This window comes from Nymphaea colorata, chromosome 1 (assembly GCF_008831285.2).
Source record: "Nymphaea colorata isolate Beijing-Zhang1983 chromosome 1, ASM883128v2, whole genome shotgun sequence".
NCBI lineage: Eukaryota > Viridiplantae > Streptophyta > Magnoliopsida > Nymphaeales > Nymphaeaceae > Nymphaea > Nymphaea colorata.
In genome coordinates this window covers 13,043,434-13,068,225 of record NC_045138.2, presented here as the reverse complement: position 1 = coordinate 13,068,225, position 24,792 = coordinate 13,043,434, and the positions used below count along the sequence as shown (strand labels likewise).

The 24,792-nt window shown below is 37.3% G+C and overlaps 1 protein-coding gene across 28 annotated transcripts in view; it reads right to left on the bottom strand.

Annotated features, from left to right (window-relative positions):
- Positions 1–24,792, bottom strand: part of LOC116245638 (sphingoid long-chain bases kinase 2, mitochondrial-like) — a 96,721-nt gene that overhangs the window by 45,212 nt on the left and 26,717 nt on the right. For 6 of the 28 annotated variants that reach the window (XR_007573333.1, XR_007573337.1, XR_007573324.1 and 3 more), the window contains exons 1-4: positions 23,093–24,182; positions 22,850–22,991; positions 6,071–6,228; positions 5,279–5,563 (exon numbers count right to left, since the gene is read on the bottom strand). The exons of 3 other annotated variants lie outside the window; for them this stretch is intronic. Coding sequence is in view for 7 of the 25 variants with exons in the window: in XM_031617101.2 (XP_031472961.1) it covers positions 8,476–8,713; positions 22,850–22,991; positions 23,093–23,253; positions 23,822–23,892 (612 nt within the window). In the remaining 18 variants the exon portion in view is untranslated. 19 more of the 28 variants (XR_007573328.1, XM_050077715.1, XM_050077714.1 and 16 more) reach the window with 15 other exon arrangements.

The window sequence follows — 24,792 nt, the reverse complement described above, 5'->3', positions numbered from 1 at the left end:
GTTCAAAAATAACCTCTCAAGTTTACCACACATTGGTTGGTTGTGTCAATCAGTCAGTCATTTAGTCATTTATTTCAATTGCATCTAATTTACATTTTTAACTTGAATGAGGGGGAGTTGCTTCATCAAGATTCTTGAGTAGTTCCCGGATCTCACAAGACTGTTTCCCCTTTTGTTGTACATTGCACTCATAATCAGATGATCACATAGAAACTCTTAAAACTTGATGGAAGGCACGTTCCTTCATCAAGATCCTTAAGCAGTTCCCCGGTTTCACGGGACTGTCTCTCCCACTTATTGTACAGGGTTCATTGACATTTTTTGCGCTCACAATGAGATGTTCACACATAACCTCCTAAAACTGACCATTATGCCAATGCATCAAGTTGGTCATTCATTGGTTGTGCCAATCAGTTAACCATTTATTTTGATTGCATCCAATTGACATTTTTAATTGAGGGGACGTTGCTTCATCAAGAACTTTGAGCGGTACCCAGGTCACACATGGATCATTGCATCTTTTGCACTCATAATGAGATGTTCACACAACCTGATAAATTGACCAACCTGATAAATTGACCATTATACTGATGCATCAAGTTTGCAAAGAAAGCAAATATGCAGCACAAGAACCGATTGAGGAACTCAACGCTGTGATCTTTCCAGTGTCTTCGTGAAGGATGAGTTCTATCAGAAAATAGCAGAGAGCCCTGTAGCGAGCCTCAGTGAGTGCATAAGCAGAAACAGGGTCGGGTTCTTCAGCCAAAAAACCATGCTCTGTTACACAAGAGATGTCATAAACACCAATCGTTTCCAAGATCCCAAGGAATGGCATGTCTTGCTTCGACTGTCAATTCGTTCGTCCATTGTCAAAAGATCTTCATGGCTCAAAATAAAAATAGGATTTTCATCTAGACAAAATGGGAAAAAGAAAAGTCTCATGTTCACATTTAATTGAATGCAGCAAGAGGAGTCATAGACGCAATACCCGTTCCTCGAAGAGCCAGCCGACCAAGTGTGTAGTTGCAAGCATAAATTGGTTTCTAAGTTAAAAGGTTAAAGTATCTTGCTGTCTTTGTTGATAGTCAGTTTTCAGTTTTCAAGCCTTTCAACCGGAATGAAAATGATAACGCATCTCGGAAAAAGAGTGGAGGGAAATGTTTGCAAACGAAACTAAACTTGTTCACCTTCATGATTGACGAGCTCGAGCTCAGGGCAGAATCAAAATTTTTTTTAGGGGCGAGCCAAACCATCCAGATCTTTGAGTCAGAGAAGGAGGAAGCGACGTTGGGTGGGGCTGGCAAAATAGGGTAGGGCCAACACATGCGGAGGGTCGGGCCAAAATAATTTTTTTTATTTTTCAAATATAAATTTTTTTTTTCCCATGCGCCACCCAGGCCATGGCCCAGGCAGGCCCCCCTCTCTCCGCCCCTGGACGCGCTTAATTTTTCCTAAAAGGCAAACAAGTTTCGTGGTACAGTGGTAAAAAAAGAAAACATGGAAAAAGAATTGAACAATAGATCTTTTTTTACCACGGAAGGAATTTTTGGAATAAGGTGGAAGGCAACTTTTTTTCCACCCGTGTGTTTGGTAATTCCATAAAATATACAAGGGAAAATTTATTGGATAAAATTTCAAATCACCTCTAAAAAACAAACAATTTACACCTCTCTCTCTCTCTCTCTCTCTCTCTATATATATATATATATATATATATATATATATATATATATATATATATATATATATATATATGTTACGCCTGCCCATGCCGCTGCTAGAAATCACGTTAGCGCCTTAGTCTCAAGATCAATGGAGAAGATAGGCAATAGGCTGGTGCGATATAGATTCATAAATATAGCCACCAAACATTATTGTACACAAGGATTTTCACACAAAAGAACTGACAACAAATAACCAAGAATAGAGCAGCTGCTCTTTTTATACACTTGCCAAGCAACTGACAGCCGCCATTTGAAAAAGATTACATACAAATCATAGCTTGAAAACTTAACAAAGAATAACAGTCGATTAAATCTCAAACTTTGTTGCATATATGTTTGTCCTATACAAATGCTATCGATCTAATAGATGCATGTTTCCAAAAACAATAGGTATCGATCTAATAGATGCATGTTTCCAAAAACAATAGGCGTTCCCAAATATGACAAAAAGTGGAAAATGAAAGAGAATGATACCTCTCATAGCCAGCGACATCACAGATTTGAGCCTTCACTCTCTTGGAGTACCCAGTCTTGGCCTTGGCCTTGGAGAGGTTGAACTCGTCCTTGGCAAATCAAAAGATGATTCTGATTTTCCGGTGGACCATTGCTGGATCTCCCGTGAACCTTGATTTGCTGCTTCATTCAGATGACTCGACCCTCACCCTCACCTTCATTGCAGATTCGATCGGATGGCAGAAACCAGAATCTCCATTGATAGGAAAAACATGATCTCCATTGCTGCTGCGATAGGAAAAGCAAGCTTAGATGAAAAACAAAAATCGACAATCCTAAGGGCCCGTTTGATTGCAGAGATAAAACGAAAAGAGAGGGGGAAAACTGTACGGCGGATGAAATTTCACCCACCCGTACTCACGGCTTATCAAACGGGGTGAACTTTCACCCGTTTCTCGTTAAAGCGGACGGGTGAAAGTTCAACTGCTCAACGGCACGTCGCTTTTGGTTCTCCCGCGTCAAAGCCCCTGCCGCGAGGTTCGTGGCGCCAAAACTCTACCGCCGAGATATCGCCTGAGGAAACAAAGGAGTGAGCGCCGGAACTCACTACCGGATTTTGCAGTTTCTTCACTGCCTGATTGTCGGTGCAGCCCTTCCCTGCCACAGAGAGGGCTAGCTGCAAGGATCAGTGATCGGACAAGCTGGACGGACAACGAGCCGTTGAAGCCCATCTTCCCCTCTGCCCTACGACGCTCCCCTCTGCGCTCCCTCTGCCCTCCCGTCATCCACGCTCCCCTATGCTGTTGCTGGTTTCCCACCCGTTGAAGCCCATCTTCCCCTCTTTGCTGGTTTCCCCAACCGTGGATGCCATCTTCCCCTTTATTGCTGCTTTCCCCTCCCGTCGACACCCTCTTCCCCTCTCTTCTCCTCGGGTTCTCGTTCCTCTCCTCTCGCAGTTCTATCGCTCTCTCCATCCTATCCCGTTTTCTCTCGTCTTTTCCCTTTTCCCTGTGTTGCCTCTTCCCCTTTCCTCTCTCGGTCTCTCGTTCCTCTCCTTTCTCACTCTCTCCATCTCAACAAACAATTCAAAGGCTCCCTGATGTCTCTCAACTGAATGGCGGTGATCATTCTTCCCGGGTTGCCGCTGCTATGGCTGCATGTGAGCTGAAGAAGCGAGAGTCAAATGGTTCACTTCCTTCGCTACCACAGAGAAAAATTGCTAGAGGAAACTTGCCCCCACAAAGAATTCAACCAGACACTGTTGGTAGTCGTCTTCTTCCGCCTCTAAGTCTCCACGGTTTCTCGTTGATACCGCTTGCTGGACTGAGCAACGTTAATAGAAGGGTTTGTCTCTTTAATTGCATTATGCCTCTTTCTGGTTTTGTTTTCCACCGTTTTGTTCGTCATTCTAGTGCATTCTTGATTTCTTTCAGGAGGAAAAAAAATTCTGTCGTGGTCCTGTTGTTCATGTTTCTCTGTCCCTTTCAGAAACGCCCAAATGGAGACTCTTTCTTTGTTTTTTGGCTTCTCCAGTAGAGGCCCCCACATCTTCATATTGTTTTGATGCTGCATGTGCTGATTGTCTTTCTCATCAGAATTGCCTCTAGATTCCATAGTTGATTATCTTTTGAATGCCATGTTGGCTTGATTTAGGGTTCTGCTTCTGTTCTCAATTCTGTATCTCTATTCTGTATCAGCATATTGTTTAATTGTAGAATGCCTACGGAGATCCGCGTAGAAGTTATGTCAGTTGCAGAGCCACTATTGTTTCATCATACATACAGTTTCTTTAAATTGATTTTAATCCTTATCTAATATTTCTGTTGTTAGGTTCACATTATTTTGGGGCTTTGACATATAGAAAGGGCTATATGTTGATTCACATATCCAACAAATTTGATTCTTAAATTCAGGTTTCCAAACTATAAGCACGTATATATATTCCTACGGAAGCCAACTAGTTTTGAAAAAATTCTCCCCATTTTTCTACTTTGTGCATCAATGGTTAAATTTACCATGTTAAATTCTTCCTGTGCATCAAATAGGGCCTTAGATTGGAAGAGAGAGAAATTTCATCCAGTAAATTTTTCTGGAAAAATTTACCATGGTAAACTTACCCCGTTAAATTCTTCCTGTGCATTAAACGGGCCCTAAGAGAGAGAACTGACGAGGGACAATTTTAAAAAGCGAGGGAGAGGGAATAGACCGTGTTCTTGCCCTTTTCAAGATCAGAGAGAGAAAAAAAGACCGAGGGAAAAGTTTAAAAAACAAGGGACTGCATGCGGACCGCATCAAGGGTTGCTTAGTTTGGTGATTTCCGTTAAACATTTTTATTAATGGCGTCCAGGCGGCGTCCAAATGTTAGCTTTTTCTACCTTTACCACATATCAATATAAGTAGTTAAAAAAAGAAATCAGCATACATGCTTCCCAATCACAGTTTTACTTTTAAATCCAGACCCGAAATTGAAGTCAAATCTGACAGGAATAAGATTCAACTTCGCCTAATTGGATTGCAAATTTATCAGCTCCCAGGTTTAAGTTTGGGTTTGAATACCTGAAGCACATGAAATCAAAGATATAATCTAAATCTCTTTTGCCGTACGAGATCCAGATAAATGGGTCCAGTTCCAGCTTAACATTCAGATCCACAAACGCATTTACCTGGCTGGTTTCAAGGCAAATTATGGTCGAACATAATGTTTGTCTCGCAATTGACGGACATAATTGGTTTACGATTAGCCTATTTTGTTAACAAAGTCAGAACCTTATTGCAAACAACAATATTCAAGAATTGTGAACTCTCCATGAGACTAATTTAGATCAATGGTAAACTGTCATGTATTCTGAACTTAAAAGCCCAAAGCAGCTTCAGTTTGAGGGTCACAAATTTGTCCATAATGCACATAAAATATATCTGAATATAAGTGAAAACAATAGAAAAATCTAAAAGTTTTGTGAGAAGTACAAATACATGCTTCTATTCTTGAGAATGCAAGCAGTCACACTAATAATCATTTTGAAAAATCCTGAAAATTGACAGCAGAGCTAGCATTGTAAGGCATGCAAAATCATATTGGGTTCAAAGAGAGATCTACTAACCGCACCATTGAGTGTAGGTCTGTTCCATCTGATGCTTGATGCTGTATTGCAGATTCTAGATGGCTAGAGTATCAACAAAACGAATTCTCTTCTCATGGTTTAAGTTCATGCTGCAATCACTTCACTAAATAATGACACAATATGCTTATATAGATGCTTTACCAGCCTGTTTAGATGCTTTACCAGCCTAATTATAAAGGCACAGTTAGGGGTGTGGCAGCTATTCCAGGTTGTTGAGATCTGATAGAGAGACCCTGATTATATTCTCGACATAGCCCACTACACCTGACATAGACAAGATACGCGCGACAGTATTGCCAATGAATTTCACTTGTAACATATTAATTATAGAAAATTATTAACATGAATGAGTGTATAGGACATTAAGCACTTATATGGGTCGGACTGCTGCTGCTAGAAACAATGAGAAAGGACTGCTGCTGCTAGAAACAATGAGAAAAGACAGGTGACACTGAGGTTCCAGGGTCTTTTCAAATACCTACCACACAATATGCCAAATAATAAAACAATGAAATAATGCACAATACAAAATTATTGAAAAAAGATTAAATCAAATGATTTATCATGCACCCAATGAACTACCCTTATTTTTTTCCTTTCTTGATATACAGAAACATAGAATTACAAAAGGAATTTTCTTTTTCTTGCTTGCTTTGCAAACAGGAAGAGTGCATCATTGTGGGTGTCCAACTCTGAACATGGATGTGAGTGAGCAAGCAATCAGACGAGAGAGAGAGAGAAGGGTAGGCATGGGGCGTTATGTTGGGATACCTTAAGTAATGAATATTGTGGTGACCATTCGAGTTGTATCACTCACATAATCATGGAGAACTTCCAAAACAGCATATGGCTTTTGAGACGTAGCTGCATTGTCTAAATACGCTCTCAGATCCAAAATGAGAAATCATGCCTCTACTGGGTAGACGCCTCTTGGAAATAAAAGACAACCAAAAGACAATTCAGGATCATGTCCAGTCACACGTAAATTAAAATAAAGGGACCACCCTAAAGGAATAAAAAAAAAGCCCTAATTGATGACATAAAAATGCATGGATACAGACATGGGTGGAGCCAGTTTAAGAATACGGCTGATCCTTTTATTACAGGAACTATACTACCAAAAAGATTTTAACTGCAGCTAGAATGAAACAAAGAATAAAGAGGAAACGGCTGAAATTTATATAACTCACAAAAAAAAAAAGTGAAGCCAAGGACATACCGCTATGCAACTTCGAAGAACTTTTGAAAAATATCACCTAGTGCTTTTGAAAAGAAAAACAGTAAGTTTGGGTTATGCAGTTAAGATGGACTAAATAGGAAATGATGGATAATTCATCACGCTGTGGTTGGACTAGGTTTGAGGGGTTTCATCTATTTCACGGAAGGACCAGCAATTTGGTAATGAAATGGGCAAAAAATTTTAAGACCAAAGGGGGATTGGTTAGTTTTTACTATGCCTAGGAAGCCTGGAAACATACAAGAGACGTCAAGTTTTTACTTTGAATTTCGAAATAGTTCAAAAATGATCAATTCAACTCATAGGCTTGAGTGCTCGTGTTGTGCAAATAATATAACCTTGGTGTACTTTCAGTACCATACAAACATTAGGTTTTATTTCGCATCAATGTTGTCCAATCTCTAGAGGGAATGTCTTTCAATTTCCAGAATATGAATAAAAAGGAATCATCCTCGACATCCTAGATAATAAAAAAAAGGAGCAGATATTGACCCCAAAATCGTACATCCACGAAAGATTGTCGCATCCAATTCTTGCGAGTTCAGCCTTCATGTATTTCATCTCTTGGCAGGCACATTTTGTTTTTTTCTTGTTTTTTCTTCATTTTTTCTTTTGCATTTGGCTTTTTGCCTTTCAATCTTTTTTTCTTGTGTTTGATTTTTTTTTTTTTGGGCCGACCTTCACCTTTGAGGGAATACCTCACCACCCCAAAGGCTACTACGAAGCTCCACCGCTTTGGTGGTTATATATAGCTTTGTCACATGTCCAACCCGCTTCACCTTACAGGTTTTGAACGAGCCAAAAGTTCGTAAGTCATTATCTTCGCAAAATAGACATAAATCACCTTTATGCCTACCCGGTACTCTCGATTATTGACTCAGAGGAACAACTACACAAGCCCCGAGCCCATCTCTCAACTCTCATTTTGCTACATGCCAAGATCTTATAGAGCATTTTGGCTTCTCCGTCAAGATATTTTCTTGCTAAATCCTTGCAGACGCTTGATCGCCAGAGTCAATAGCATTTCCTAGTCTTGACTTTTTCAACTTCATAGGATTTTTCTTCAATGCTCAAATCCAGGATTTTTTTCAATTTTCCTCTTCCGTTGATGGACAACAAGAACTTGAAATTTCTACCTTTCACTTGAAAGGTACTAAGAATAAATCAAGGCACATCATTGTGTGAGAAAACACTTCCAAAATGTTTTTATCAGAACTAAAAAGTTTATATTTTACAAAAGTTCTTGACATCAAATGGCATATCACCAGGAGAAAGGAACTGTACTCTTAAAGAGATGGTTGAATGTAAAACTTGGCTGGTTAAAGGAATGAACTTCACCAAATCTCCCATAAAAGTAGGGTCTTCTATACAAAAGGTTGGTTTAAGGGTGACGGGTTCCAGAAAAGTTGGGTATTCAACTGATTGAAAGTTTCACAAATGGTTTGAGTTAAGTTCTTCTATCAAAAAACACTAAAAGCACAAAAATAAGGATAAAACATCAGTAAAAAAGGAAGCATCGTAAGCTAAGGTCTCATTTTTATGATACCAAAATACAATGCCCCAAATAACCCCAAGCATCACAATGTTGTTGTTGATAACCAATTATTTCCATATGGAACTTAAATCAAATTAGACCTTGACCCACTAATCGGCTTACATGTGAATAACCAAAGCTAATGTTTCTACAATCAACTCAAGTTTTAGCACTGAAAAAGGGATCAAGGAAACATCTCCAAGTCAAACTAATTATGTGCAGCTTAAATTCCTGAACACTAGAAAACCATTTACACATGCCAATGCATGAACAAAAACAAGGGTACTTACACAGATGTTTTTAGTTAATTTTATTGTACTCTTTAGTATGCACTCTTCAATGAGAGAAGAAACTACAACTAGAGCAGCAATTGATGCCAGCATGACATCAAGATCCAAATCAAGGTCAGACATAAGATAAATAAAAGCATGAAACGTATGGCAGAAACATAGAGATGCTAGGGCTTTTTAAACGATATCCAACTTTATTCATAGAAATTTTGGGTTGGACATGCCTGGACTGGACAAACATTTGTGGAGTTAGAAGTGCCTCCAAAAGATTCCACGTTGTCATCAGGACCGGGTCCACAAAACTGTGTGACATTGAACTAGTTGGCACTTGAACATAAAAGATTCCTTGTAGCCTGAGCAATTCAAACAAATGCAATCCAATAAGACATTGTATGTTAAATGTGAAATTTATCTAAATGAAGAACAAGAAAACTGGTCCCGTAAATTGAAAAGTAAACACACAATAATCAAAAGGTTCTTGCTTAGTGGCCCTACCAAAATGAGGACTTTTATGGAGAAGTTATAAGAATCATGTAGAAAGAAGCATGGACATCATTTATTCAAATTTTCCATGCGCAGACAAGCAACAAAAAGCTCAATTTTTTTATAACAGCCCGTCAGCCACTGAGAAAATAATGATTCATAACATCCATGCATAGACAAGAACAAAAAGCTCAATTTTTTTTATAACATTCCCTCAGCCACTAATATTGAAATGATTCATAACACGGTATTGAGTGGCATCACTAAATTGAGCAAATCATAACTCTCAGCTAAATCACCCCAGACCATAAACTAAGTCGAAGTTAAAACTTTTGTCTAGAGATGTAGACAAGAAATCAATGGAAAAAAGAGAGTTGCATGAGATTGCTAGATAAGCTAAGCTTCTCCCACGTTGAATCTCCTTTCCATGGTTCTCAAGAACTGAACAAGTAAATCTATATGTTTGTTTGTGTGTGCATCTTAGGTGTGTACTTTAGTTGGACAATCGGCTCTTGTACTAAGTAAACAGCCAAAATTATCAAGCTCCCCTAACTGCACCAATGCCTTCCAGAGTTAACACCTTGAGGACACGTTAAGGTTTGAGGGAAGGGTGATTGATAGTCCCCCTGATATGAAGTCTTGAAATGTAAATGACGATAATATAGTATGACTAAGAGTAGGGGATATAGTAGAAGGAAAGCGAGAGAAGCTACCAAAGTTCTTTGAAACCAAAATTATGTATGCATGAAATCTACTGGAGAGGAAGTGCGCATGCACAAGACTCCAACCATGGGCATAAAATTGATTCATATGCAAAGCAAAGCACTAACTTGTTATTAGAAAGAGAAATTTGTGTTTTCTGCGCAATGATTTGAAAAAGTTAGAAAGTCAATATAACACTCCAAAAGAAAATAAAATAAACCGCAAAATGGAGAAAAAATCTGCATTACACACTGCATATATGCCTAAGCTATTAGATGATCCAACTTTGGAACCTATAGAATAGAAGTCTGATTTTAAGTTGGATTTTAAACTTATATATGTGATACGGATTAGAGGTCTCATCCAATCCGGTTTGGGATGTTGGATTTGGGATTTCGACCAATGGTCAAGATCAGAGGTCTCACCTGATCTGGTCTGGGATGTTGGATTCAAGATTTTGAATATATATATGATACGGATTAGAGGTCTCATCCAATCCGGTTTGGGATGTTGGATTTGAGATTTCGAAAAAACGTCAAGATCAGAGGTCTCACCTGATCCGGTCTGGGATGTTGGACTCAAGATTTTGAACAACCAGCTGGAACATAGATCTCACCTTATCCGCTCTAAGATGTCGAATGTATATTTTTAATGTGGATGTGAATTTTAAAATATTAACCCCAGTCTAGACCATGTTTAAAATCGCTTTGAGTATACATACAATCCAATGGAATTTAGAAACCTAAAAGTTGAAAGGTGCATTTACAAACTTGAGAATTTAGCAATGATTTAAGAGAAGTGCGAAATCAAATCCAAAAAAATTGAAGATCTCTGGTGAAATTGAGAAAATTCCAAGAAAATCAATAATAAGAATTTGAAGTCAATTTACAAAATTTTGGAAAACTTAGAGAGTGGTTTCAAAGATTTATAAAACAGGAAACGATTTCAAAGATTCATAAACCATTTGTATCGGTTCTATGACGTTTGATTTAGGGTTTGCATCTAAGAAATAGATCAGAGGTCTAATCTGATCTGGTATGAGGTGTTGAATTAGGGATTCGGAGTTAATGTTTGAATCAGAGGTCAGCACTGATCCGGTCTAGCATGTTGCATGCAGGATTTAGAACAAAGCTTCTGATTGGAGGTCTAGTTGATTGGATTTTGAACTTTAAAACTCGAACCTCCACTTTACACCACGCTTAAAATCATTTTAAAAATTCATTCAATCCACTATAACCAACAAACATCAAAATGGAAAAGTGCATTGAAAAACTTTGAGAATTTGACAAGCATTTAGGAAATATTTTAAATCAAATACAAGGAATTGAGAAGATTTGATGATCTATATAGACAAAGTAATATTCTTCAAGTGATTTCAAAAACTCCTAAGGGATGTGAAAAGAATTTACAGGAAATCAAAAAGCCACCCATCCGTTTCATGTGACCGAATATATGAGACGTGATGTGAAATTTTGATATAAGAGATAGATGAGAGGTCCGATCTAGTCCGGCTTGCCAAATGGAATTTGGGATTCCATCCTAAGATTTAAAATACAAGTCTGATTTTAAATGGTCTAGGACGTTGGATTTTAAACTTATATATGTGATACGGATTAGAGGTCTCATCCAATCCGGTTTGGGATGTTGGATTTGGGATTTCGACCAATGGTCAAGATCAGAGGTCTCACCTGATCTGGTCTGGGATGTTGGATTCAAGATTTTGAATATATATATCATACGGATTAGAGGTCTCATCCAATCCGGTTTGGGATGTTGGATTTGAGATTTCGAAAAAACGGTCAAGATCAGAGGTCTCACCTGATCCGGTCTGGGATGTTGGACTCAAGATTTTGAACAACCAGCTGGAACATAGATCTCACCTTATCCGCTCTAAGATGTCGAATGTATATTTTTAATGTGGATGTGAATTTTAAAATATTAACCCCACTCTAGACCATGTTTAAAATCGCTTTGAGTATACATACAATCCAATGGAATTTAGAAACCTAAAAGTTGAAAGGTGCATTTACAAACTTGAGAATTTAGCAATGATTTAAGAGAAGTGCGAAATCAAATCCAAAAAAATTGAAGATCTCTGGTGAAATTGAGAAAATTCCAAGAAAATCAATAATAAGAATTTGAAGTCAATTTACAAAATTTTGGAAAACTTAGAGAGTGGTTTCAAAGATTTATAAAACAGGAAACGATTTCAAAGATTCATAAACCATTTGTATCGGTTCTATGACGTTTGATTTAGGGTTTGCATCTAAGAAATAGATCAGAGGTCTAATCTGATCTGGTATGAGGTGTTGAATTAGGGATTCGGAGCTAATGTTTGAATCAGAGGTCAGCACTGATCCGGTCTAGCATGTTGCATGCAGGATTTAGAACAAAGCTTCTGATTGGAGGTCTAGTTGATTGGATTTTGAACTTTAAAACTCGAACCTCCACTTTACACCACGCTTAAAATCATTTTAAAAATTCATTCAATCCACTATAACCAACAAACATCAAAATGGAAAAGTGCATTGAAAAACTTTGAGAATTTGACAAGCATTTAGGAAATATTTTAAATCAAATACAAGGAATTGAGAAGATTCGATGATCTATATAGACAAAGTAATATTCTTCAAGTGATTTCAAAAACTCCTAAGGGATGTGAAAAGAATTTACAGGAAATCAAAAAGCCACCCATCCGTTTCATGTGACCGAATATATGAGACGTGATGTGAAATTTTGATATAAGAGATAGATGAGAATCCGATCTAGTCCGCTTGCCAAATGGAATTTGGGATTCCATCCTAAGATTTAAATACAAGTCTGTTTAAATGGTCTAGGACGTTGGATTTTAAACTTATATATGTGATACGGATTAGAGGTCTCATCCAATCCGGTTTGGGATGTTGGATTTGGGATTTCGACCAATGGTCAAGATCAGAGGTCTCACCTGATCTGGTCTGGGATGTTGGATTCAATATTTTGAATATATATATGATACGGATTAGAGGTCTCATCCAATCCGGTTTGGGATGTTGGATTTGGGATTTCGAAAAAACGGTCAAGATCAGAGGTCTCACCTAATCCGGTCTGGGATGTTGGACTCAAGATTTTGAACAACCAGCTGAACATAGATCTCACCTTATCCGGTCTAGGATGTCGAATGTATATTTTGAATGTGGATGTGAATTTTCAAATATTAACCCAAGTCTAGACCATGTTTAAAATCGTTTGAGTATACATACGATCCAAGGAATTTAGAAACCTAAAAGTTGAAAGGTGCATTTACAAACTTGAGAATTTAGCAATGATTTAAGAGAAGTGCGAAATCAAATCCAAAAAAATTGAAGATCTCTGGTGAAATTGAGAAAATTCCAAGAAAATCAATAATAAGAATTTGAAGTCAATTTACAAAATTTTGGAAAACTTAGAGAGTGGTTTCAAAGATTTATAAAAAGGAAACGATTTCAAAGATTCATAAACCATTTGTATCGGTTCTATGACGTTTGATTTAGGGTTTGCATCTAAGAAATAGATCAGAGGTCTAATCTGATCTGGTATGAGGTGTTGAATTAGGGATTCAGAGCTAATGTTTGAATCAGAGGTCAGCACTGATCCGGTCTAGCATGTTGCATGCAGGATTTAGACCAAAGCTTCTGATTGGAGGTCTAGTTGATTGGATTTTGAACTTTAAAACTCGAACCTCTACTTTACACCACGCTTAAAATCATTTTAAAAATTCATTCAATCCACTATAACCAACAAACATCAAAATGGAAAAGTGCATTGAAAAACTTGAGAATTTGACAAGCATTTAGGAAATATTTTAAATCAAATACAAGGAATTGAGAAGATTGATGATCTATATAGACAAAGTAATATTCTTCAAGTGATTTCAAAAACTCCTAAGGGATGTGAAAAGAATTTACAGGAAATCAAAAAGCCACCCATCCGTTTCATGTGACCGAATATATGAGACGTGATGTGAAATTTTGATATAAGAGATAGATGAGAGGTCCGATCTAGTCCGGCTTGCCAAATGGAATTTGGGATCCATCCTAAGATTTAAAATACAAGTCTGATTTTAAATGGTCTAGGACGTTGGATTTTAAACTTATATATGTGATACGGATTAGAGGTCTCATCCAATCCGGTTTGGGATGTTGGATTTGGGATTTCGACCAATGGTCAAGATCAGAGGTCTCACCTGATCTGGTCTGGGATGTTGGATTCAAGATTTTGAATATATATATGATACGGATTAGAGGTCTCATCCAATCCGGTTTGGGATGTTGGATTTGGGATTTCGAAAAAACGGTCAAGATCAGAGGTCTCACCTAATCCGGTCTGGGATGTTGGACTCAAGATTTTGAACAACCAGCTGGAACATAGATCTCACCTTATCCGTCTAGGATGTCGAATGTATATTTTGAATGTGGATGTGAATTTTCAAATATTAACCCAAGTCTAGACCATGTTTAAAATCGTTTGAGTATACATACGATCCAAAGGAATTTAGAAACCTAAAAGTTGAAAGGTGCATTTACAAACTTGAGAATTTAGCAATGATTTAAGAGAAGTGCGAAATCAAATCCAAAAAAATTGAAGATCTCTGGTGAAATTGAGAAAATTCCAAGAAAATCAATAATAAGAATTTGAAGTCAATTTACAAAATTTTGGAAAACTTAGAGAGTGGTTTCAAAGATTTATAAAACAGGAAACGATTTCAAAGATTCATAAACCATTTGTATCGGTTCTATGACGTTTGATTTAGGGTTTGCATCTAAGAAATAGATCAGAGGTCTAATCTGATCTGGTATGAGGTGTTGAATTAGGGATTCGGAGCTAATGTTTGAATCAGAGGTCAGCACTGATCCGGTCTAGATGTTGCATGCAGGATTTAGACCAAAGCTTCTGATTGGAGGTCTAGTTGATTGGATTTTGAACTTTAAAACTCGAACCTCCACTTTACACCACGCTTAAAATCATTTTAAAAATTCATTCAATCCACTATAACCAACAAACATCAAAATGGAAAAGTGCATTGAAAAACTTTGAGAATTTGACAAGCATTTAGGAAATATTTTAAATCAAATACAAGGAATTGAGAAGATTCGATGATCTATATAGACAAAGTAATATTCTTCAAGTGATTTCAAAAACTCCTAAGGGATGTGAAAAGAATTTACAGGAAATCAAAAAGCCACCCATCCGTTTCATGTGACCAATATATGAGACGGATTGAAATTTTGATATAAGAGATAGATGAGAGGTCCGATCTAGTCCGGCTTGCCAAATGGAATTTGGGATACATCCTAAGATTTAAAATAGAAGTCTGATTTAAATGGTCTAGGACGTTGGATTTTAAACTTATATATGTGATACGGATTAGAGGTCTCATCCAATCCGGTTTGGGATGTTGGATTTGGGATTTCGACCAATGGTCAAGATCAGAGGTCTCACCTGATCTGGTCTGGGATGTTGGATTCAAGATTTTGAATATATATATGATACGGATTAGAGGTCTCATCCAATCCGGTTTGGGATGTTGGATTTGGGATTTCGAAAAAACGGTCAAGATCAGAGGTCTCACCTGATCCGGTCTGGGATGTTGGACTCAAGATTTTGAACAACCAGCTGGAACATAGATCTCACCTTATCCGTCTAGATGTCGAATGTATATTTTAATGTGGATGTGAATTTTAAATATTAACCCAGTCTAGACCATGTTTAAAATCGTTTGAGTATACATACATCCAAGGAATTTAGAAACCTAAAAGTTGAAAGGTGCATTTACAAACTTGAGAATTTAGCAATGATTTAAGAGAAGTGCGAAATCAAATCCAAAAAAATTGAAGATCTCTGGTGAAATTGAGAAAATTCCAAGAAAATCAATAATAAGAATTTGAAGTCAATTTACAAAATTTTGGAAAACTTAGAGAGTGGTTTCAAAGATTATAAAACAGGAAACGATTTCAAAGATTCATAAACCATTTGTATCGGTTCTATGACGTTTGATTTAGGGTTTGCATCTAAGAAATAGATCAGAGGTCTAATCTGATCTGGTATGAGGTGTTGAATTAGGGATTCGGAGCTAATGTTTGAATCAGAGGTCAGCACTGATCCGGTCTAGCATGTTGCATGCAGGATTTAGACCAAAGCTTCTGATTGGAGGTCTAGTTGATTGGATTTTGAACTTTAAAACTCGAACCTCTACTTTACACCACGCTTAAAATCATTTTAAAAATTCATTCAATCCACTATAACCAACAAACATCAAAATGGAAAAGTGCATTGAAAAACTTTGAGAATTTGACAAGCATTTAGGAAATATTTTAAATCAAATACAAGGAATTGAGAAGATTCGATGATCTATATAGACAAAGTAATATTCTTCAAGTGATTTCAAAAACTCCTAAGGGATGTGAAAAGAATTTACAGGAAATCAAAAAGCCACCCATCCGTTTCATGTGACCAAATATATGAGACGGATTGAAATTTTGATATAAGAGATAGATGAGAGGTCCGATCTAGTCCGGCTTGCCAAATGGAATTTGGGATACATCCTAAGATTTAAAATAGAAGTCTGATTTAAATGGTCTAGGACGTTGGATTTTAAACTTATATATGTGATACGGATTAGAGGTCTCATCCAATCCGGTTTGGGATGTTGGATTTGGGATTTCGACCAATGGTCAAGATCAGAGGTCTCACCTGATCTGGTCTGGGATGTTGGATTCAAGATTTTGAATATATATATGATACGGATTAGAGGTCTCATCCAATCCGGTTTGGGATGTTGGATTTGGGATTTCGAAAAAACGGTCAAGATCAGAGGTCTCACCTATCCGGTCTGGGATGTTGGACTCAAGATTTTGAACAACCAGCTGGAACATAGATCTCACCTTATCCGGTCTAGGATGTCGAATGTATATTTTGAATGTGGATGTGAATTTTCAAATATTAACCCAAGTCTAGACCATGTTTAAAATCGTTTTGAGTATACATACGATCCAAGGAATTTAGAAACCTAAAAGTTGAGAGGTGCATTTACAAACTTGAGAATTTAGCAATGATTTAAGGGAAGTGCGAAATCAAATCCAAAAAAATTGAAGATCTCTGGTGAAATTGAGAAAATTCCAAGAAAATCAATAATAAGAATTTGATGTCAATTTACAAAATTTTGGAAAACTTAGAGAGTGGTTTCAAAGATTTATAAAACAGGAAACGATTTCAAAGATTCATAAACCATTTGTATCGGTTCTATGACGTTTGATTTAGGGTTTGCATCTAAAAAATAGATCAGAGGTCTAATCTGATCTGCTATGAGGTGTTGAATTAGGGATTCGGAGCTAATGTTTGGATCAGAGGTCAGCACTGATCCGGTCTAGATGTTGCATGCAGGATTTAGACCAAAGCTTCTGATTGGAGGTCTAGTTTCTACAGTCTCAAATGCTGGATTGGATTTTGAACTTTAAAACTCGAACCTCTACTTTACACCACGCTTAAAATCATTTTAAAAATTCATTCAATCCACTATAACCAACAAACATCAAAATGGAAAAGTGCATTGAAAAACTTGAGAATTTGACAAGCATTTAGGAAATATTTTAAATCAAATACAAGGAATTGAGAAGATTCGATGATCTATATAGACAAAGTAATATTCTTCAAGTGATTTCAAAAACTCCTAAGGGATGTGAAAAGAATTTACAGGAAATCAAAAAGCCACCCATCCGTTTCATGTGACCAATATATGAGACGGATTGAAATTTTGATATAAGAGATAGATGAGAGGTCCGATCTAGTCGGCTTGCCAAATGGAATTTGGGATTCCATCCTAAGATTTAAAATACAAGTCTGATTTTAAATGGTCTAGGACGTTGGATTTTAAACTTATATATGTGATACGGATTAGAGGTCTCATCCAATCCGGTTTGGGATGTTGGATTTGGGATTTCGACCAATGGTCAAGATCAGAGGTCTCACCTGATCTGGTCTGGGATGTTGGATTCAAGATTTTGAATATATATATGATACGGATTAGAGGTCTCATCCAATCCGGTTTGGGATGTTGGATTTGGGATTTCGAAAAAACGGTCAAGATCAGAGGTCTCACCTGATCCGGTCTGGGATGTTGGACTCAAGATTTTGAACAACCAGCTGGAACATAGATCTCACCTTATCCGGTCTAGGATGTCGAATGTATATTTTGAATGTGGATGTGAATTTTCAAATATTAACCCAAGTCTAGACCATGTTTAAAATCGTTTGAGTATACATACGATCCAAAGGAATTTAGAAACCTAAAAGTTGAGAGGTGCATTTACAAACTTGAGAATTTAGCAATGATTTAAGAGAAGTGCGAAATCAAATCCAAAAAAATTGAAGATCTCTGGTGAAATTGAGAAAATTCCAAGAAAATCAATAATAAGAATTTGATGTCAATTTACAAAATTTTGGAAAACTTAGAGAGTGGTTTCAAAGATTTATAAAACAGGAAACGATTTCAAAGATTCATAAACCATTTGTATCGGTTCTATGACGTTTGATTTAGGGTTTGCATCTAAAAAATAGATCAGAGGTCTAATCTGATCTGCTATGAGGTGTTGAATTAGGGATTCGGAGCTAATGTTTGGATCAGAGGTCAGCACTGATCCGGTCTAGGATGTTGCATGTAGGATTTAGACCAAAGCTTCTGATTGGAGGTCTAGTTGATTGGATTTTGAACTTTAAAACTCGAACCTCCACTTTACACCACGCTTAAAATCATTTTAAAAATTCATTCAATCCACTATAACCAACAAACATCAAAATGGAAAAGTGCATTGAAAAACTTTGAGAATTTGACAAGCATTTAGGAAATATTTTAAATCAAATACAAGGAATTGAGAAGATTCGATGATCTATATAGACAAAGTAATATTCTTCAAGTGATTTCAAAAACTCCTAAGGGATGTGAAAAGAATTTACAGGAAATCAAAAAGCCACCCATCCGTTTCATGTGACCAAATATATGAGACGGGATTTGAAATTTTGATATAAGAGATAGATGAGAGGTCCGATCTAGTCAGGCTTGCCAAATGGAATTTGGGATTCCATCCTAAGATTTAAAATACAAGTCTGATTTTAAATGGTCTAGGACGTTGGATTTTAAACTTATATATGTGATACGGATTAGAGGTCTCATCCAATCCGGTTTGGGATGTTGGATTTGGGATTTCGACCAATGGTCAAGATCAGAGGTCTCACCTGATCTGGTCTGGGATGTTGGATTCAAGATTTTGAATATATATATGATACGGATTAGAGGTCTCATCCAATCCGGTTTGGGATGTTGGATTTGGGATTTCGAAAAAACGGTCAAGATCAGAGGTCTCACCTGATCCGGTCTGGGATGTTGGACTCAAGATTTTGAACAACCAGCTGGAACATAGATCTCACCTTATCCGGTCTCGGATGTCGAATGTATATTTTGAATGTGGATGTGAATTTTCAAATATTAACCCAAGTCTAGACCATGTTTAAAATCGCTTTGAGTATACATACGATCCAATGGAATTTAGAAACTTAAAAGTTGAAAGGTGCATTTACAAACTTGAGAATTTAGCAATGATTTAAGAGAAGTGCGAAATCAAATCCAAAAAAATTGAAGATCTCTGGTGAAATTGAGAAAATTCCAAGAAAATCAATAATAAGAATTTGAAGTCAATTTACAAAATTTTGGAAAACTTAGAGAGTGGTTTCAAAGATTTATAAAATAGGAAACGATTTCAAAGATTCATAAACCATTTGTATCGGTTCTATGACGTTTGATTTAGGGTTTGCATCTAATAAATAGATCAGAGGTCTAATCTGATCTGGTAGAGGTGTTGAATTAGGGATTCGGAGCTAATGTTTGAATCAGAGGTCAGCACTGATCCGGTCTACATGTTGCATGCAGGATTTAGACCAAAGCTTCTGATTGGAGGTCTAGTTTCTACAGTCTCAAATGCTGGATTGGATTTTGAACTTTAAAACTCGAACCTCTACTTTACACCACGCTTAAAATCATTTTAAAAATTCATTCAATCCACTATAACCAACAAACATCAAAATGGAAAAGTGCATTGAAAAACTTTGAGAATTTGACAAGCATTTAGGAAATATTTTAAATCAAAGACAAGGAATTGAGAAGATTCGAAGATCTATATAGACAAAGTAATATTCTTCAAGTGATTTCAAAAACTCCTAAGGGATGTGAAAAGAATTTACAGGAAATCAAAAAGCCACCCATCCGTTTCATGTGATCAAATATATGAGACGGGATTTGAAATTTTGATATAAGAGATAGATGAGAGTCCGATCTAGTCCGGCTTGCCAAATGGAATTTGGGATTCCATCCTAAGATTTAAAATACAAGTCTGATTTTAAATTGTCTAGGACGTTGGATTTTAAACTTATATATGTGATACGGATTAGAGGTCTCATCCAATCCGGTTGGGATGTTGGATTTGGGTTTTCGACCAATGGTCAAGATCAGAGGTCTCACCTGATCTGGTCTGGGATGTTGGATTCAAGATTTTGAATATATATATGATACGGATTAGAGGTCTCATCCAATCCGGTTTGGGATGTTGGATTTGGGATTTCGAAAAAACGGTCAAGATCAGAGGTCTCACCTGATCCGGTCTGGGATGTTGGACTCAAGATTTTGAACAACCAGCTGGAACATAGATCTCACCTTATCCGGTCTAAGATGTCGAATGTATATTTTAATGTGGATGTGAATTTTAAAATATTAACCCAGTCTAGACCATGTTTAAAATCGCTTTGAGTATACATACGATCCAATGGAATTTAGAAACCTAAAAGTTGAAAGGTGCATTTACAAACTTGAGAATTTAGCAATGATTTAAGAGAAGTGCGAAATCAAATCCAAAAAAAATTGAAGATCTCTGGTGAAATTGAGAAAATTCCAAGAAAATCAATAATAAGAATTTGATGTCAATTTACAAAATTTTGGAAAACTTAGAGAGTGGTTTCAAAGATTTATAAAACAGGAAACGATTTCAAAGATTCATAAACCATTTGTATCGGTTCTATGACGTTTGATTTAGGGTTTGCATCTAAGAAATAGATCAGAGGTCTAATCTGATCTGTATGAGGTGTTGAATTAGGGATTCGGAGCTAATGTTTGAATCAGAGGTCAGCACTGATCCGGTCTAGCATGTTGCATGTAGGATTTAGACCAAAGCTTCTGATTGGAGGTCTAGTTTTCTACAGTCTCAAATAATGGATTGGATTTTGAACTTTAAAACTCGAACCTCTACTTTACACCACGCTTAAAATCATTTTAAAAATTCATTCAATCCACTATAACCAACAAACATCAAAATGGAAAAGTGCATTGAAAAACTTTGAGAATTTGACAAGCATTTAGGAAATATTTTAAATCAAATACAAGGAATTGAGAAGATTTGAAGATCTATATAGACAAAGTAATATTCTTCAAGTGATTTCAAAAACTCCTAAGGGATGTGAAAAGAATTTACAGGAAATCAAAAAGCCACCCATCGTTTCATGTGATCAAATATATGAGACGGGATTTGAAATTTTGATATAAGAGATAGATGAGAGGTCCGATCTAGTCCGGCTTGCCAATGGAATTTGGGATTCCATCCTAAGATTTAAAATACAAGTCTGATTTTAAATGGTCTAGGACGTTGGATTTTAAACTTATATATGTGATACGGATTAGAGGTCTCATCCAATCCGGTTTGGGATGTTGGATTTGGGATTTCGACCAATGGTCAAGATCAGAGGTCTCACCTGATCTGGTCTGGGATGTTGGATTCAAGATTTTGAATATATATATGATACGGATTAGAGGTCTCATCCAATCCGGTTTGGGATGTTGGATTTGGGATTTTGAAAAAACGGTCAAGATCAGAGGTCTCACCTGATCCGGTCTGGGATGTTGGACTCAAGATTTTGAACAACCAGCTGAACCATAGATCTCACCTTATCCGGTCTAAGATGTCGAATGTATATTTTTAATGTGGATGTGAATTTTAAAATATTAACCCCTGTCTAGACCATGTTTAAAACAACATCTAATTACATTTTCCAGTTGAATGAAAAACAGAAAACCATAAAAGAGGCCAGGCTTCACACAATCTTCCTCATGCAACGACAAATTAAATTCTGTAACTAAATATCAAAAATTCAGAAAACCATAAAAGTGGCCATGCTTCACACAGTCTTCCTCATGCAACGACAAATTAAATTCTATAACTAAATATCAAAAATCAAGCTCTAATATTAGAGATACCAAGTAGCTATAGAGAGAGCATGCATATGGCCTTCAGAAAAACCAAACTACCAAGAAATTGGGAACCCAAGTCTTGAAAACCTTAGGTCATGAGTGATTATGAAAAAAATTGACAATATAAGAATTGAATAGATGATTATTCCTTTTACTCAGGAAAGATAACCAGTATCATAAGCATTAATTTTAGCTGATAAATGATAAGCCAACACTTCTTTTGTCCATGTTGACAATATCTCATTATAAAGTCAGTACCATAAACAACAATGACAACATACCATTCCTCCAATATATTAATGCAACGGGTGTCAATAAGAATAAAAAATGCACAATTCTGAACAGAAGTTGAATATACATTAAAAATTTCTAAGAATGAGTCTAAAAGCCTTGAAGGATATGAATTAACCAATTTGTATCCATTAGCTTACAGAGAAAAACACAAACTGCACATGCAAGATGTACTGTCAGAGTGTCAGTGCAACCACTGCAGGTGTTTGAGGGCAATCCCTTCATGGTTTTATTTGAACCGTCAGGGATATTCCAAGATAAAATAATATTCCATCGGCTTTAGCAACTTAGTTTCACAAAATGGCTTAACCTCCCTTTTGTGACTCAATTTCCAAATATGTTTTACCGCATGTAGTTTGAACACCATGCAAATTTCATCAGCTTCTTTTCACCTTTATATGAAACAAGTTTTACTAATTTTCTGCATAACTTCTCCACCCAAATATCCACTTTATTCAAGACTTACTAAACATGAGATGTACGTGTCCAACAGTAAGAGAGACCTACATCTATGCCCAGAGTAACACAGGAAGCAACATATTACATTGTGACTATAAGCTGAAGTCAAATGCATCAAGTATTCTAAACGAAAAAACAATATGCCCAGACTAGATTCAAACAAAAAATAGAAATATAGCATATAATCGTATAGAAAAGAAACTACATGCAGAAGATAGAACGTAGCACTTTAGGATAAAAACACGCTGACCTGGTTGGCACTATTATGCAGTGAGACCACCAACAAACCAAACAGAAATGAGGCAGTAAATCGTGAGTATCAGGCATGTTGCAGAATGCCCAACAGCTTGAACGCCCACCTTCCCCATCCATGAGAAATTTAATGTTCAAAGCTGATATTGCAAACACATAGATAAAAAGCATTGTCATTCAAGAAGGAAACAGGAAGAACCCAGCAGCCAAATCATTACCAGAAGAGACCCAACAGCAATACCTGACAAAACACCCAATCTCTGTGGACGGGCTGGTTGGAATTTGAATAGCCGCACGCTAGATGCGATGAATGCACAACAATAATCATAGCACCCAGCAGTCATCTCGACAGTGACGGCCCAGCAACAAACCCAAAGACGATAATGGCGATCTAGCAGCAATCTGAAGCGGTTGTCGCGACTCAGCAGCAAGATCAACAAAACGGCATGCCCAAGCGATAGATTCAAGCGATAGATGTCAAGAGTGACACAAGTGGCAGACCCAACAGCAACCTAAGGGACGACGGAAGGCGGTAGACCCAGTAAGAACGACAGCAACGACCTAAGCGGTGACCCACAACAGAACCAGCAGGGACCCAAGCGGTGGACTAACCAAAAGCGAAAGCGGCGACCCAAGTGGTGACCAAAGCATCCGACCCAATGGCGAACCAAATGTTAAAAACCAGCAACAACCTCAACGGAAGAACCCAACCAAAACCTCAAAGAAAACCCCAGCCCAGTGCCTAAATGAAAGACCCCAGCCTGAAATGATAAACCCCACGGACTATAGAGAAACCCCAATAGGAAACAACAAACAAAGACAATTGAAGGGTGGAGAGGGCTTCGAACAACCATCACACACCGGCGATGGCTGCCGGCCAAAGGAGGACGGGAACGGACGCCCTCAAAAGTGAGAGAGATAGAGATGTATCAAGCCCAGCAAACAAGAGCAGGGAGTGAGTGTATCTTGCCTGCCATGAGTGAGAACCGAGATAGCGGACAGTCCTTTTCCGCCCACACCGATGAAACGCCGCCACACCATCTTCTCATCGCCGGACGTAGAAGCATTGCCCTGCTTTGCGCTGCTGCGTGGGTGACATTTCTTTCTGTAATCGACGACGCAGACGGCTTTTCCCTTTTAGGCGCCATAATATCAAGAACGAGAAACCGCCATAAATCAAGAAGAAAACGGGAAGGAGAGGATGGAGCACGCTCTTTGGGATGCTTTCCGGCTACCTAATACGGAAGGAGCTGGCCCCATCGCAAATCCACTTTAAACCCTCTACATCTGGCGGGACCCCGACGCGCACGCCACTCCCTCCGGTTCACCAGTGGGTGGTGAAACCGTCGATGCAAAGCCAAGAAAAAACATATATGGTTAATAGTATATCGTATTCAATCCATTACGTCGCTACATGGGTAAAATGTTCACCCCCTCAAAATCTTCGTAAGATCTGCACTGTCATGGTTTTACTTGTATTGGTGACCGTTAAATTTGTCAATTTATCATAATTTTGCTAATTTATGTAAAATAATTGGGGTTATTGTAAGAAAACTTTGGTTTAATCGAATAGTTTTGTTATGTAGTTGCAGGAAATAGTGGGCAAGTTAGGCTTTATTATCCTTCTTGTGAAAGTGAAGCTTGGAATGTGACCAGAACGTATATCTATATATGTCATATATATAGAAACCAAGCTTGGCATGTGACCAGAACGTATATCTATATATGTCATATAAATAGAAACCAACCATGTCTCCAGCATTTATTTGTTAAAACGACAATTAGATGTTGTCTTGTGTTATTATTTATTTTACTTTGGGAGAAATGGGTGCTGAAAAACGTGTCTCAAAAGGGATTACTAGTTGAGCAAGATAATATTCATCATACATAGATGAATGCTCCTACCTAATCCCTTGTTTCTATAAAGTAAGTGACATACTT